Source organism: Amborella trichopoda, chromosome 6, assembly GCF_054954075.1.
Source record: "Amborella trichopoda isolate Santa Cruz 75 chromosome 6, AtrichopodaSantaCruz75HAP2 v2.0, whole genome shotgun sequence".
Classification (NCBI taxonomy): domain Eukaryota; kingdom Viridiplantae; phylum Streptophyta; class Magnoliopsida; order Amborellales; family Amborellaceae; genus Amborella; species Amborella trichopoda.
This window is the reverse complement of record NC_142341.1, coordinates 6,287,465-6,304,145: the sequence shown is the minus strand read 5'-3', so window position 1 is coordinate 6,304,145 and position 16,681 is coordinate 6,287,465. Positions and strand designations below refer to the sequence as shown.

The 16,681-nt window shown below is 31.5% G+C and overlaps 1 protein-coding gene across 44 annotated transcripts; it reads right to left on the bottom strand.

Moving 5' to 3' along the window:
• Positions 1–8,010: 8,010 nt before the first annotated feature.
• LOC18434350 (hydrolase family protein / HAD-superfamily protein) lies at positions 8,011–15,750 on the bottom strand. 44 transcript variants are annotated; one of them, XM_088868784.1, is made up of 14 exons: positions 15,454–15,653; positions 15,185–15,288; positions 14,874–14,909; positions 14,604–14,773; positions 14,129–14,202; positions 13,100–13,153; positions 12,370–12,441; positions 11,966–12,155; positions 11,648–11,743; positions 10,644–10,711; positions 10,327–10,528; positions 9,042–9,125; positions 8,471–8,590; positions 8,011–8,333 (listed from the first exon to the last, which is right to left on the bottom strand). In XM_088868784.1, the coding sequence occupies exons 6-13, from the start codon at positions 13,144–13,146 to the stop codon at positions 8,525–8,527; spliced, it is 825 nt and encodes a 274-aa protein (XP_088724910.1). In that variant the 5' UTR covers positions 13,147–13,153; positions 14,129–14,202; positions 14,604–14,773; positions 14,874–14,909; positions 15,185–15,288; positions 15,454–15,653; the 3' UTR covers positions 8,011–8,333; positions 8,471–8,524. The 44 variants fall into 44 exon arrangements, with proteins under 44 accessions (XP_088724910.1, XP_020523086.2, XP_088724930.1 ...); XM_020667427.2 differs by having other exon boundaries at positions 13,100–13,170; positions 15,454–15,593; XM_088868804.1 differs by having other exon boundaries at positions 8,474–8,590; positions 11,966–12,168; positions 13,100–13,140; positions 15,454–15,593.
• Between the last annotated feature and the right edge of the window lie 931 nt (positions 15,751–16,681).

Here is a 16,681-nt window from a genome sequence, read left to right as displayed (position 1 = left end):
GAAATTACTCTTTTTGAGGAAGTAATTGGGCTTGGCTATGAAATATGGCCTCTTTTATTTTTCTTATAGTCAGAAGTCTGATCTCTCTCTATGTTACCATGAAATTTGGAGGCTAGAGGGGTAGGAGGAAGGAAGAAAGGGTTTTCTTCCTGTTTAAGCCAAGGAAGAAAGGTCCATATTTATCCACCCCTTCCCTTCTTGCTCATCTTCCCTATCCTCCTCATTTCTCGGCACCCGGCTGCTCTGCCTTGTTCCCATATCAAGACTGCTCTAGTTCAATATTCAAAAAAATAATAATTTAAAAAGCAAGGGAAGATATATAGAGCACAATGAGAGCAATAGAGGGAAAAAAAAAAAAAGTTAAATCCTATCCGGAGGGTAGGAATGATGTGGGAGAGTACAAAGATAGAGAGTAGGAATAAAGAAAGACAGAGAAAGAAGGTTTGCAGGTAAAACCTACCTCGAGATATGGAGTAAAATCCAACAATGGTATGTTGGGAGGTCTCATGGTATTGTACGTGACAGGGTCCTACAGGATCATTACTCATATTATATATAATATATTGATATATATTTTGGTTATATATTATTTTAATATTATAATATATCATAATACTAATATATTACAATTTTATTTTATATTATGCTTTACTTTTTATGTTATTATGTAGTATTATTATAGTTTTATGATTATAAATCATCGGTGGTTTTAATTACTTTTATAGCGGTTTATATCATTGTAGACAAAGGTCGATCATGAGTCCACGATAGAGAATTAGGGTTTCGTAGTATTATGATCTTAGGAGTTGGTAGTAGAAAACTTAGTCAATGGGAGACGAGAAAGGAACAGCGGCCATGAGGAGAGTAGTGAGAGAGGGGCTTTTCGGCAACTGACAAAAAAAAATATCATAGATAGGGTTTTTCGGTGATGAAGTTTTGTTTCTCATAAGTAGGGTTTGTATGAAAACAAAATATTGGTTTGACTATTTTGTAAAACAAAATGACTATCTTTTTTTCTTTTTATTTTATCAATAACAATTAGTAATTCTACTAAAAAGTGCCATGAGTAATTATGTTGTCACTTTGTTTTTTAATAGCTTCTCAACTACAGGAAATCAAGAAGCCCCAACATTTTCTCTCCACACCCCTCGCTCCATAGTTTGTCGATCACATAAACCAAAAACAATCATTTCTTTACTCTCTAAAGGTATGAGACAATAGCAATAATAAATTAATAAAATAATACATTTTTTTGTCATTGTTTGCCATAATACTCAATAAATTTGTTGATAAAACCATTGACCAATTATTTATCTATGTCTTAGCATGCACCCATAAAAACTACCACTAAATTAATGGAACTTTCCCATGCATGTATACTATGTTTTTCGTTTTCATGATGCATGCTATACCTTCATGAAATCAAATGTCATATGTTCATTTTTATATAGAGCATGCATATTTTATTTTATTTTTTAATCACCATGCATGCTGTACTTCCATGAAATCATATAAGATACATTTACTATTATGTAGTGCAATATTTATCTAGGATAATTATTTTTTCTCTATTTGAAAAATGTTTAAGAGTTTTCGTCTTAATGTAGAAAATTATTATTCTAAGAATTATATCTGTATTCATGTAAATACTAGCCAAAATATGTTAGGCCTCGAGAGATATTGTATTTGTCGCATACATTACCCAAATAATTTTCAACATGTGTTTAACATTTGTAGTGATATTATCCAAATAATTTTCAACATGTGTTTAACATTTGTAGTGATATTATGTAATAACAAGAAAAAATGGGTATTAGCCCTAGAAACCACTCAATTTATAAGAGTTCTTTTAACAAAGATAAACGCAGAGATGCATGTTTTCGTGCTCATCATGGAGTGACATGAAGGGCGGACCAACATATGCAATATGAACAATCTCAAGATTCATAAGCTAATTATTTAGTCGTCTACTATTCTATTGTATCTTTCCACAACTAAAAATTCTTACAAAAATTTTACATTTTAAATTAATGGACTTTATTTAAAAAATGTTTTGACTTTTTCTAAATTTGCATATCATCATTTCAAAATTTTAAATATAATTTTATGAATTATTATGCATCCATAATTATTCATAACTAATTTTTACTATTATTTTAAACTTTAGAATGGCAGAAACTATTTTTTTGTCTTTACTACAAAGTAGAAATTCAACTTTGTATCTTTTAGGAATTTTTTAATGAATCTATATTTTATAGTGTGATGTTTAAAATTTATGAAAATTTATAATTAATTTTTATATTTTCACTACAAATTTTTTTTTATTATAAATTTTCATATTTGATTCTTACGTACCACGCAGTTAAAACCAACACAATTACTAACCTCTTTTAAGTCTCTTTGGCAACAAAATTATTAAGGCCATGGCTTTACTTCTCTCTCTCCTGCCACCCTCTCTCTCTATGATCCAGAATTATAACTCCTTTGCTCCTCTTTTGTTTTCGTAAATAACTTGTTAAACAAATGGGATGATGAGGGTCGGTCGCATCCAACATGGGTCTGTAACCCTAAATTTTGAAGTTGTAGTTTTGATATCAAAAATCTTAGGATAGTTTCAAAATCCATGTTCAACCTAAATTTAAATTTATAAAAATATTACAAATCGAACAAATCTATAAAACATAAAAATCTTGAAAATAGATTGTCTGATACTTGAAATTCTTTTCTTCTTCTTTATATTTTTGGATTCTCAATTGGAAGGTTTTTCAACTTCGGAACACCCTTTTTCTATTTGAGGCGCACCTTTATAGTATAGAATTGCAACCTCATATAAACTATTTCTTTCATTAAATATGTTCACTGTCTCAAAGTAAAAGAGACATTGGAGCTGCATTCATGCAGAAGATGAGGACCTCACTATGAGAATCCACTTCACTTTGTTTGAATCTCTCTCTCTCTCTCTCTCTCTCTCTCTCTCTCTCTCTAAAAGAACCTATTCATTCCTTATTTAATCTCTCTCTCTCTAATAGAACCTATTCATTCCTTATTTACTCTCTCTCAGTAAAATAGAACCTATTCTTTTCTTTATTTATTGCTTTAGCCCACTTTTATCAACCTTTTATATGACCACCATATCTTTTATCTTGCCCCAACTTTCTCTCTCTCTCTCTCTCTCTCTCTCTTGAATCTCTCTCTCAACAGATAAAGCCACACAACCATAAAGTACCTTAACCCAAAAATTCATAGAGCTTGAGCTACTCTCAAATGCAATTTTATTTTGTTACTTTTTAACTATGAAATTCTGAGCTCCTCTTTCACGTAGCTCATCATGATAATTTATGATTAGTGTATCATGATAATTTATAATTTAAGGGAAAATTTTATATAGATCTTAGGCTCTAAACAATTAAATTAAAACCTACCTCAAAACTTTCACTCAAAGATGTTGTTTTGATGCCCAAATATCATCAAATTGATCATCTCGACATCAAGATGTATGGACATGAGAAAAAAATTGAATTTTAAGTTTTGAAAATAGTCAATATTGTAACTCATTTTTCAACCGTCAATTTTTAAGATTTTCAAGTTTTCATAGATCTGATCGATCTACACTATTTTTTAAGCTTTAAATTTTATAACTAAAAATGAAAATACAATTTAAGGCTATCACAAAACTTTCCAATATTGAAATTTTATTTCTTGACACTAGGCCCAAATTTGATTGTTTAGAGCCTCGGCTCTATACAAACCGCACCCTTAATTTAAATATTTTGTTCAGTTATTTATTTAGACATTTTGTTAGTTCTTAAAGGTACGTTCAGTCCTTCATTATTCGCTCTCATTGTTGATAAATTGGCCGTAAATAAAAAATTTTATTTATTTAGACATTCGCTCTCAATGTTTATTTATATTTGGGGGTGGTTGGTATAAGATTGAGGCTCTAAACAATTAAAGTACAGCGCACCTTCAAATACTGTTAAAATGTATTGTTTGAAAATGTTGATTATTGATGATCCAAAACATGCATTACAAGATCATATATCTTAAAATCGAGATGATCAATTTGAGGATTTTTTATCATCAAAACAACCTCTTCTAGTAATAATTTGACGGTTTAAGGTCGCCCTTATATAAACTTTTTCCTTTAAATTTTATTTTCAAATTTTCACATAATTCATCCATCTATGCTGGAATCTCTTACACGTTCTATTAATCGGCTGCTATCAATTACCAATATCGTGTCAGACAACTAATTCTTGTACAATTTTTAAGTACATAATATTTTGTAATTAATTTAAAATTTTAAATACCACAAGCTTTTATTACGAATTTTATAACTATTCAAGTAATTCACATAGGGTATGTATCTCATTTGTAACCAATTTAGGAAATTTTAAATAATACAAACTTATATTACAAACTCGAAATCTTTAAAACAATCCACTTAGGGTCTTGAAATATATTCTGATATTATAATTAAAGACAGAATTCCTTTAATGCAAGTAATTTTGCAAAATTTACAAGAATTTTAAATCGCTGTATTTTTTAATTTCAAATTTTCACTATTTAAAAAAACAAATATATCATTTTTACTAGCACAATTGCAACTATCACCTTTCAATTTTTTTTATTTTAAAGAAATAGCTCCATATATTTTTGGGAAAAGTTTATATAGAGCTGAGACTCAAAACAATCAAATTAGAGCCTACCTCAAAAATTTCACTCGAAGAGGTTGTTTTGATACCCAAATATCATCAAATTGATCATCTCAAATCAAGATGCATCGACATAAGAAAAAAATGGATTTCAAATTTTGGAAATAGTGTATCTTATAAAGCATTCTTTTACCGTTAATTTTCAAGATTTCATAGATCTACTCCATCTAGACTATTTTTGAAACTTTAAATTTTCTATTTAAAGATGAAAATATATTTTAAGGCTATCACAAAGATTTCCAATATTGAAACCACATTTCTCAACACTATTTGAAGGTGGGCTCTAATTTGATTGTTTAGAGCCTCAGCTCTAGACAAACCGCACCCTATATTTTTTTAATTGAGTTTAAACTTGAACAATTTATTTGTGTGTTCTGTACTTTTTAAATTTATATAAGAATCAAAACTTGTTGAAATAGTGAAACAGTTCCCTATTTTCCAAATTTTAAATCATTAATTTTTATTTATAAAAATTGGCTTAACTTTTAAACATTTAATAATACGTATTGAATATTAGTAATTATTACTGACAAAAAATTAGGAACCTTGTGTCGTTTCTTATTTTGAATTTTCAAATTTTTTATGGCAAGTGTTAAGTTTTATGCTTCAAAAATATTAGTTTACGATCACTTATTTATTTTTTAGCTGCAATTTTTTAATACCTTCATAAGTATGTCCATACGGCTTTCTATTTCTACTATTTTTTAACTTTCTTTTCTAGTTATAACTTTAGAAAGATATGATTAGTTTTAAAATGTTTCCTCATTTTAAATTTTAAAATTTTATAGACAACTTATTAACCTATTTATTGAGGAACTTTTGAGATACGAGTTCTAAAATTCTTTTTTCAAAAAACTTTCTAAGATTCAAAAATAGTTTATGATCAATTTCTGAATTTTTTATAATGAATTCCGGCACTCTGCACACAAATTATGGTCATTTTTCTATAAAAATGAAACCATATCCTATTTGTTTTTAAATTTACTGAACTTGAGACTTTTGAATGGTTTCTCATGCTTTTAACATTCAATCCTAGCTTTAAAATCTTAAATATAAAAATTTATGTTGTATTTCTAAATTTGAATTACAATTAAACTATTTTACCTTGCTACCGAAGTTTCTTATGCTTTTCAATTACACTTATAGTTATTTTTAAGGGAAGGTATACAACAAGACCAAGTGGTCACAATTAATCTTACCCATTGGATGTGTTGTAGTTATCTCATTGACCAAGCTCAAAGTTCAAAAGAAATTTTCTCAAAATTTGTGACGCACCCAAGCTATCATATTTCACATCGGACGGTTTACAAGTAATTGTGATCTCTCTATACCATTTATCTTTGATCTCATTTTATGCAATCCCTATTTTTAATGAGCAATGATCCAATGCAACAGTTGTATCATAGTATAATGCAACGACACTTCTAAAAAACTATGTTTGTGGTATTTGTATGACCTCAAATTTTGCACACACTCTCTTCATCTCAATAATCAATTTCTTCAAAAAAAAAAAAAGTTCAATTTTAACCCTAGATATGATCAAAATGAGTTCCCCTCCAAAACCAAATCTAAACCATTCATTTTGTGAATTTCAAGATCTTAACCTTTATAAACTCAAAATCATTTTTTTTTGTTTTAACATTGTGCATCTAATGATAATAAAGCCATCCAAAAATATTAAAAATGAAAAAATCCTTCTAAGGCCTAGATCTAAGAATCTCACAATAATGAACGGCTTATGTTAATTGGGCTAAAAAAATACTTTCTAAATTGTGTTTTCAATTTTTTCTTTTTTGTGATTGTTCATTAGAATGAAAACAGTGTATATTTCAAATTTTGGATCAAACAAATGACTATAAGATGGTTTTTTAAGATTGTTGCATCATATTACTATACAACGGTTGCATGAAATCATTGCTCATTTTTAATATGATCCTTTTTCTATAATAAGGCACCATGAATCCATATCCTATCACTTTTTAAATGTACTTTAGCTTGAGAATTTTGAATGTTCTCCTATGATTTTAACATTCGATCCTAAGTCCTAACTAATTTTCAAAATTTTAAATACCATAGCTATTTAATTTTTAATTTTGATTTTGTATGGTTTTAAATTGCATTCACACTATTGCCTATTTTTTATTCATGCTCTTCTCATTTTTATTACTTATGCAGATTTGTAGTTTTAATATTTGTTATGCCTATTTATAATAAATTTCAAGAAATTTAAAATTTGTAAACATAATATTTTTATTGATGTTTATTTTAAATTTATGATTTTAAATTATTTTCAGTCACATTTATGACTAATTTCTCTATCTTTAGTAATTTTTAAAAAAGTGTAAAAAAATTATGTTATCATTTCATTGGATTATTCATCCTTTGAAAATAGTTCGAGCAATTTCAAAATTCTTATAATTAATTTTTAAATGCAAAAAAAAATTAAATTTATATTTTTTCACAAAGAGCATGTTAGATAGCTGAATTTGGAAAAAAAAAAAAAAATTATTGAGGTTGGTATATGGGTTGAAGAGATTACATCCCCAAATTTTGGGGTCTAAAGTTCTCTTATATGAGGTTTTAACCGATGAAATAAATGGACAGTATACTCTCGTGGGAGTATAAAAGTTTTTGCCTTTTACAAATATAGAAATGGAGTGTACTAATTTTCGGGGTAACTCGGCCTCACTCAAACGGGGGACGCAGACTCACCAAGTTCAAGGGGACTCGGGCGAGTCCTGATACTGTAGAAAATAAAAAATTATATGCACGTATAGGAATCAATGTTAATATAAAATAACAAGTTTCACGTGACATTTTACACTTCAAAGTTAGCTTATTACTATTCTTTTCATTTAATTATATTTTAAAAAATATATACAATGAGATCATTTACTTTTGATAAAAAATCACAATCATTATTGACCATTGGATGTAAAACTGAATGGCTGGGGATGTGTCATTGATTGGACACAAAATCCAAAATAGTATTTCTCAGATGTCACGATACTCTTCAATCTATTAGATTTCATATCCAATGGCTAAAAATAATGGCGACCACCTTGTACCGAAAAATAAATGGTCTCATATTATACAATCTCTTGAATTTTTTTAAATATTTTTCAATTTTCCTTAATATTGTTAAACTCGTACTCTTTGACATAATTTTTTTGGACATAGGAATGGTAATAGATACTAATGTTCATCCTAACATTAAAAAAGTACCTTCAAGATATATTATTTAGTTTTGTCTTTTAATTATTTCTTTATTGTTCTATTTTTTCTGACATTTCTATTTGGCAATTTGCATAGCAAGTAAATCCACTAGTGTTGATTTAAGTAAGCCATAACATGTAGAAACCTTGGAAACTTGGAAATAAAGCCCCAAAAGACCTTAATAATACCTGAAAGTGAATTAATTCAGTTGAAATCCATAACTGAAAACAGCTCCCGATTTGAAAGAACAGATTTTTCCCAACTCAAAAGTGCAATCTTTCCTCTTTTCCTTTCTCCTCCTTTTCCTTTCTCCTCCAGTACCAAATTTTATTTTCTGCGCTCTCTGATGCTCCCTGTCTTACAGCAGCACAAATAAGCAGAAAGATCTCTCTCTTGACACACCTGGAGACAGATCAATTTGAAGAGTGCTTATTCATATGCCCAATGCATGCAGAACCAAATTAAAATCATATAAGAAAGCCTCCCAAATTAAAATCATATAAGAAAGCCTCAAGTGTACGAAGGGACGAGAACTCTACCACCTGGGTAGAGGTCGGCGATCGATGAATTGAGAAAGATAGGACTAAAAAGCCTCAAGAACCGTTTCTACACTCTTTCTTGAGAATGTAATCCACAGCCTCCTCAACAGTGTCAACTACCTGAAATTAATAACAAATATTCAGTAAACCATATGAAGGTAAAGCAAGTCCAATAGACCACACATCAAAAGCCGTCAACTATATAAAAGTTTCTGCAAGTCCAGTAGACTACACAGCACAAGTTTCTTCTTTTTTTTCACAGGATTGAATGCAGTTATTATGCGACATAGCATCCAAATGTTGTCATTTAGATAAATATTTACTCAACATCTTAAAAGAACCAGAATTGTCCCCAATGAAAAGAAAATCCATTAGATGGTGGAGGGTAGTGGACAACATTTTCGATTTTGTTTTTTGGGGGATTCTTTTAGCTTTACATAGAAACTTGAGGGTGTTAAGGTTACATAAACTCTACACAACCGTTACAGGCACTTGCAACTGGAGAAAAACTTGGGATTTCTAAAATCAAAACTGAATCCAAAGGAGTCCACTGGTCCACTGAGGCACTTACAATATCAGCTGGAAACTGTTCATGATTGCCTTTTCCCTTAAAGACGCCTGTCCTTGTTAGAATACTGAACCAGGGTCGACCTGCCTGAAACCAGGAAATGGAAGCTTCAGCATTGATCATCTCTGAATTAGACACCAAAACAAAACAGCCATGTACTTGATGTTTAGGAACTTGCCTCGGCCAAAGGCTTACTTTGCTGAATCCAAAAACCCTAAAAAGAAATAAAGAAAAATTTGAAAAAAATGAAATGAAGCTACTAAAAGTTAAATAAAACCAAAACAACCTTAAAAACTCCAAATAAGCTTAAAAAATATAGCAAAATGGATTTAAAAAATTGAATTATATTTTGGGATATCTTAAAAAAGGTGTGGTTTGTATAGAGCCGAGGCTCTAAACAATCAAAGTAGAGCGCACCATCAAATAGTATCGAAAAATATGGTTTCAATACTGGAAATCTTTGTGATAGCCTTAAAATATAGTCATCTTTAATTATAAAATTTAAAGCTTAAAAAATAGAGTAGATCAAGCAGATCTTTGAAAACTTGAAAATCTTGAAAATTGACTGTCCAAAAATGCGTTACAAGATACACTATTTCCATACTTGAAATGTAATTTTTTTCTCATGTCCATGCATCTTGATGTCGGGATGATCAATTTAAGGATATTTGGGCATCAAAACAACCTCTTCTAGTGAAATTTTTGAGGTGGGCACTAATTTGATTGTTTAGAGCCTCGGCTCTATATAAACTTTTTCCTTCAAAAAATCCAAATATATATATATATAGGGATTATGCCAAAAAAAACTCACCAATCTTTGCTAAAAACATCCAAATTATATATAAAAAGAATTTATAGAACATCCCATAGTTTTTACAACTTTTTTGGGATATGTTTTTGAAATTTTTTCGTGTATTCCAAGTTGTACACACCACTTGGGGTAACTTGGCCTCACCCATAGGGCAATGCCGAGTTACTCGCCCAAGTCCACACACATCCCTTAACACTGCATTTACTTATGTTAAGGCTTTGGTATATAACGGAATGGGTAATAAGCCATTAATTTGCATGTGAAGGAGATGGATGCTCCATTTTTCCCTCTCATGAAACCAACTTCACCCACCAAGCCAAAAATAGAGAGTAGAAAGGTAGAGAGATTAATCAGAAAAAAGGAAAATCATTTAATAGTGCTGGTTTCTCATACAACAGAAAAGAGATTGAATAGTTTAGCATGGAGTAAAAGTACAGACAAGAGAGCCACAACTATGAGCGAGAGAGAGAGAGCAACCTGGCATGCACCCTTGATGTCAACTACAGGATTATCTCCGACCATGTAAAGGGTGTCCAATGGCTGCCTAGAAGCACCATGACCATTGGCAGTATGAGGGTCACAATCCAAGGGAAGACTTTCCAGTATAGATCGTGCATTTTCAAATACTGTAGGATTTGGCTTCCCATATGATGTATACTTTAGAGGACTGTAACTAATTCTGCATATTAAAGATACAAACCATGAACGAATCAATGATGCCTAGAGAATCAATAAATTTACGTGGCATGGGTCACCCTATTTGGAGGACTCTCCATTGCATTCCAAGAACTTGCCTGTTGAAAATGGACTCAAGTGCGATTCTAAAAGCACCCATACCAAGACGCTCTATAGGAAAGGCGGCCTGCCTCTAACAAAATAGAGCTTATCAAAAGAACATCTACACATGGAAATTCAGGCAAAAAAAAAAAAGGTAGATGATAAAAGAAACTATAGTCTGAATAAGCAAAATGTTTCTTCCATTTGATATTGGATACTAGTGTTTCAGGACACAGTCTAGTCCACTGGGACTTGACCGAGTAACAGAGCCTCGGCCAAGGAGAGTTCTAGGGGCCAACTCAGTCCCCATTTAAAATGAATATGCTATTCTTTGTTAAAAATCTCAGTCAAATGATTTAAAAATATATTTTTAGATCATCTATATAGTTTTTATGATGATTTGGAAAGCCTTCTCTCAACATGGTCCAATTTTTATATTTTCATTTTTTTGATCTTCTGAATATTTCAAGGTCTATATAAAAAAAAGTTGAATATCCATCTTTTATGTAATTTTTTGGACTTTTATGGACATACAGTGAATTCCATTACTTACTTTACATATTCCTATTTTAATGATTTAAAAAAAATTACATTTTTATTTTTTAACCTTTTTTGACATGTGCACCACTCGGCTGAGTCCACATGGTTTGGGCTAGGGCCGAGTACCTGGCCAAGTCGAGTTAAAAAATATTGTTGGATACTGCAAGGGCATCCTTAGGGGCTGCATGAGTATACTGCCAAGGTCTATTTTGACTAGCATTAAAAACAATTACGGTCAAAACTACCTTATTTGAAACATTTTCAGAAAAGCTGTCCCCGCGATAGTGTGTTACAATAATAGGAACATTCTTAGCAGTCAATCCACGCAGGTGCTTAGAATCTAAGAAGAAGGTGCTTAGAATCTAAGAAGACAATCTCTCTCTCTCTTTCTCTCTCTCTCTCTCTCTCTCTCTCTCTCTCTCTCTCTCTCTCTCTCTCTCATGTGACTTATGAAGAGTAGCAGCCTACAAAACTGAACTACCTGGTATTCAAGATCATCAGATGCAAAATACAAGGGAGGTTGATGGCTGTACTCCCTTCCAGGAAGGCCCCCACATCTTAAGATATCACAAAGAACCTACATGAATTATCCATTATCAATGAACATAAATACTTCCCTTTCAGTCAAAAATTTATAAAGAACCGCGTCACATGTCCTACTACCAGAATATAGAGCAATGAATTCTGGCAAAACAAGGGTAATTCATTTATCCCACTTGTGGTTTGATAAACAATTACTCTCTTATTGATAAAACATCACTACCGTTTGTAACATATGAGATCCAACAGAAACGGAGACCTGAATATCCCTGCTCCAATCAACAGGATCGCTGACAATGAAAGCTGATTTGACTCTTTCAGAGTAGATATCCTCTTTAGAATATGTTCTCTCATTATCCAGTGTCATTTTAGTTACCCATTTCTTGTACGGTCCTAGGGGATCTATGTTGTCGAAGAATAAGGCATACTGATCTATTGAAATAACCTTTCTGCCATCAACCACTGAGTAGCATTATCATAAGCAACAAGATGCATACCATAAAATGTGTTAATAAGCACAAAAACAAATGCAGTGATTAGACTTAGATTTTAAACAAATCCAGTGATACACTTATACCCTAGAGCACACAAATAAGTCAATGTTCTCTCCGAAACGAAAAAGTATGGAACCATCAAATCCAGACGAAGAGGCTGACTCCTTACTTGAAACCATACTCAGACATCACAGCAGCTGGTTCACCTTTCCCCACAGCAACAATGAGATCATTTTCATATCTATGGAGATAAGAGAACAGATCAACACATTAACATTTCAGGAAGATAAATTCCTAGTAATTAAAAAAAGGATGGGCTTCTATGAGTCAGCCGACTCATACTGTGCAAATGCGGGTCCCCCACTTGAACCTATCTTAAAAATGAATTTTTAACTCAAAATTTTAGGGATTCCTAATCTATGTTAAGATGACCATGGATATTAAAATAAAATGAAATTGTAAATATTTAAAATGTCATTTTTAATAAAAAGAAATTCTACACCATCTAAATGCATTTTAGCCCCTTGGCTTTTTTACAACATCCATCTTAGAAGATGGATGTTGGTGAGTCAACCAGCTCTTGCATCCGCTGACCCAGGAATAACTTTCCTTAAAAAAAGGAGATATAGCAGTATAACTATGACAATTTCCTTGTCATTGAAGATATTTTTGGATTGTGCAAAATTAAAGTACACCATACATCAAGGGTGTGTGGTAGATGGTAGCCAAACTGCCATTCATCATTCAGTCCAATGATAAACAGTAGAGATTAACTATTACAGCGTAAATCTCCTAGTCAGCCCCATTAGGAAGCAGGGGCCTATTTGGTGCACCATGTAACACACACCAGTGTTGCATGACATACTTTACCTATGACCAAAAGCGCTCAACGGAGGTACCTATTCACAAGCTGTTTGAAAGGTGAATGGCCCTGTACGACCTGCATTGGCAATCTGATCAACAAATGTAGCTTATTGACCGCCACGAAAGAAATCTAATTAGAGTGGTATAGAAGAGCATACATTTACATCATGTAAAAAAATTAATTAATTAATTAAATGATATTGAACCAATAAACAAAAATAAATAACAATCTAAACCCTTTGCACACTCCTCTCCCTGTTTCTCACCCCAGCACAAGAAAAAAAAAAAAAAAAAAGGCCCAGAAAAGAAAAGTTTAAAGAGATAGAAGTTCCATTAATAACAAACGGATCATGTGCTTTGACTGACACAAGACTTGGCTGCAAAAAGACAACCTTTTGAAAGTTCAATGGCACCAATTTTAACACTGCAATACCAATTATCTTGAGCATTGTTGATGTAATCATCGATAAATGAGATTATCCATTGCCAATAAATGGATAAAATACATTGACAAATCTATAAGGTACCAAAAGAACATCAAAAACTCTTCATGAATTGAAAGAAATAAGTGATATATATGTTCTCAGAAGAATGTAGTCTGACAGAGGTCAAGAGATCCTTTGTCCATTTAGCGGCAAACAAATAAACCTTAAACAGAACATCAAGCATTCCAAAGACAAAATTGCATAATGTTGGGAATTCATGAAATTCTTAGCTCATTTAAAACTTCTTAACCAACAATCGATTTTATATTAGCATGAAATAGTGGATTAGTTTAAAATGATGAAAACCAAACCCAAGACACAAACATGTATGGCACAGCACACAACTCAGTGGGAACACATTAGCATTGCCCAATTAGTACCACATTCCAATCATAAAAATAATGCAAAAAGTTGACCATTTCCAGTAAAAAAGAATATGTCAAACAATTGTCAAAAGAGTAAAAATATATATTGATAAAAAAAACTTCAAAACTCAACTATTCAAGTAACAACAGACAAATAGAGGCAAATAAAGGGAATGAACATTGGTGGACACACAAATAAACAATCATGGCCTACCTGTAGAGGTTGAATATTCACTTCTAACATTTTACTCAACTCAATGGCACGTTTGGATTCTGGAACACCACCTCCTGTAAATATCAAATGAGCGTTGAGTTTTTTATGTTACACAACAGTCCATAACCACTTGCAAAATTTTCCTTTAACATGAGACTTGGAGGCTTGGGAATCTCAAGAAACAACAAATAATATAAAAGGCGATTTTAAAAGTTGTTGAAGAGAAGAATATGAAAAAAACTCAAAACTAAAATGAAAATGAAACATTATAAATGAAAATTCCTATAAACCAACTTTCTTGTTATCAAAGTAAGCGGCCCTGTCGCCGCAAAGAAATTGAAATCAACATAAAAATAAAATAAAATCCTAAACTTTATGGAACTAAAACCCCCTTTTATGATAAAACACTTGAATCATTCATTTAATGGAACGCATTAAAAAGTTTTCACTCATCATGAAAACGTTTTGAACTTACATAGGCATAAGGTGGCAGTTGTCTACATATCATTGTTTGATCAAACAATGTTGATCTGTCGACATGGATTTTAACGTCTAACAAGAGGAATAAATTATGTCCAAGTTTTAATAAACCACTGTAGGTGCTTTAGTTTGGAAAGCTGGAAACAAGGACTATCTAAAATCAACCTACAAAGCATGAGGAGTTGTCCAAGCATCAACACAAGAATTATGAGTGTGTCTATCATGCAAATAAATGAAGGAATCGAACGCACGAAAAAAACCTCACCATTTGTTAGGAAGATAAAAGGAAACTTCAATTTACCTGCACAAATGGAAACGTTAAACAAGTGAGACAAGTATAGCTTGATGGGCAGTGGGCAGATATTGCTCTTGAATCTATAAAATTATTTATCAATAAAAAGTGTAGAAAATAGGGGAAAAGTAAATTAACGAAAGTTTTTCGGCAGTTTTTTATTTTCCTTTTTCATATAATTAACTTTTTTAATGCTGAGATATAAAAGAGCATGACAAGTACATTGCATTAGAAAACCATGAAATTCATTTTATCATCGTTGTTGAATTAGAGCTTTTGTTTACCACAATCAGTGTAAAGCCTTTTGAGAGCCTGAGGAGAATTTCCTATGGGCTCGTTTCCGCGAAGAATTACCCCATCAATATCAAAAGCTATTCCAAATGAAGGCCTGAGAAAACAGGAAATTATCAGTATAATGATAATCAAATAGAAAAAAAAAAAACAAATTTTGTCCAGTTGCGACGCAATTTGAAGCATTTTGCAGTAAATGAATTATTCAAATTGAAAAAAAAAAAAGGACAATGTGCAGTGAATTATTCTGACCATCGAGAACCTGAGTGGAGCTGGGAGAAAGAGCGAGAATGTTTATAGGGCGCCTTGGCCCTGATGGACCTGTATACGTGGCGGAGTACCATTGGTCTTGGAATCAAGTGGCCATGGAAGTGAAACAGAGAGGTTCAGCCTGGTTCAGGAACCGCTGGGTTTTGAAGGAGAGAGAAGGCGAAAAGGATTGAAATCACATTTTCCATTGACAACACCGCACGGATGAATGTCAATAGTTTAGAGACCATTTGGATACGCAAATAGTCATATCAAAGAAATAGCCTTGAACCTTGATATAATCCTTACTACATGAAAGGGAAATTTATCAAAATTATTTAACATTTTGCCCATATTCAATACAATTTAAGAACTCGTGTTTTTTCATGAGTGCTTTGAATTTTTTTTAAAATATGGGTAAATTATTAATAGCTTATGTTAGGGTACTCTTAACATTTCATTAATTATCCAACTTAACATTTTTGACACTCATTACCTCTTGTTTCATAATACAAATCCCTTGTTTTATAATACAAATTCTTTTAGTAAAGGCTGTTGGTGCATTGAGTCCAAGGGTTCTCTGCCGGTCTAGAGAATGAGTTCTGGTATGTTGGTCAAGGTTCCCATTCTTTCTATACTTTTGGTCATTATTAAGGATAAAATATATCTTTTTATAAAAAATTAATAGCATGGTATAAATGATTAAAAATTAATTACGATGCATTTGGGTGATGTCATATTGTGGATGATATCATTCCATTAGATCAATGTTTTTCTTTCTATCAAAATTTATACTTTAATTTTAAGTAATTAAGTAAAAAGATTGTCTACAAAGACCATTTATGTCTTGTGCATGGATGTCACAATCATTTGTGTCCCTTAAATTTCAAAATAAATGGCTATGAAAGTGTCAATAGACACAAAGTTCCAAACAAAAAAATTTGAACTTCATGACTCATCCCAAGCCAACTAATTTGATATTTAATGAGTAAGCCATTTGATTTGATATTTAATGAGTAAGAATAATTGTGACCTCCATGTAGAAAAGATAAATCATCTTTTTGTAGTCAACCTTTACGTAAAATACCTCTCGACAAAAAGTTGGTATATTGTGAGGTAAATGTAATAAGTGTTAAAAATGTTTAATACATTAAAGATATAGTCTATAAGGCAGTTTGGTTACGTGGAAATCTATTACGTGACAATAGATTACAAATAAATATGACATTTATACTATTTGG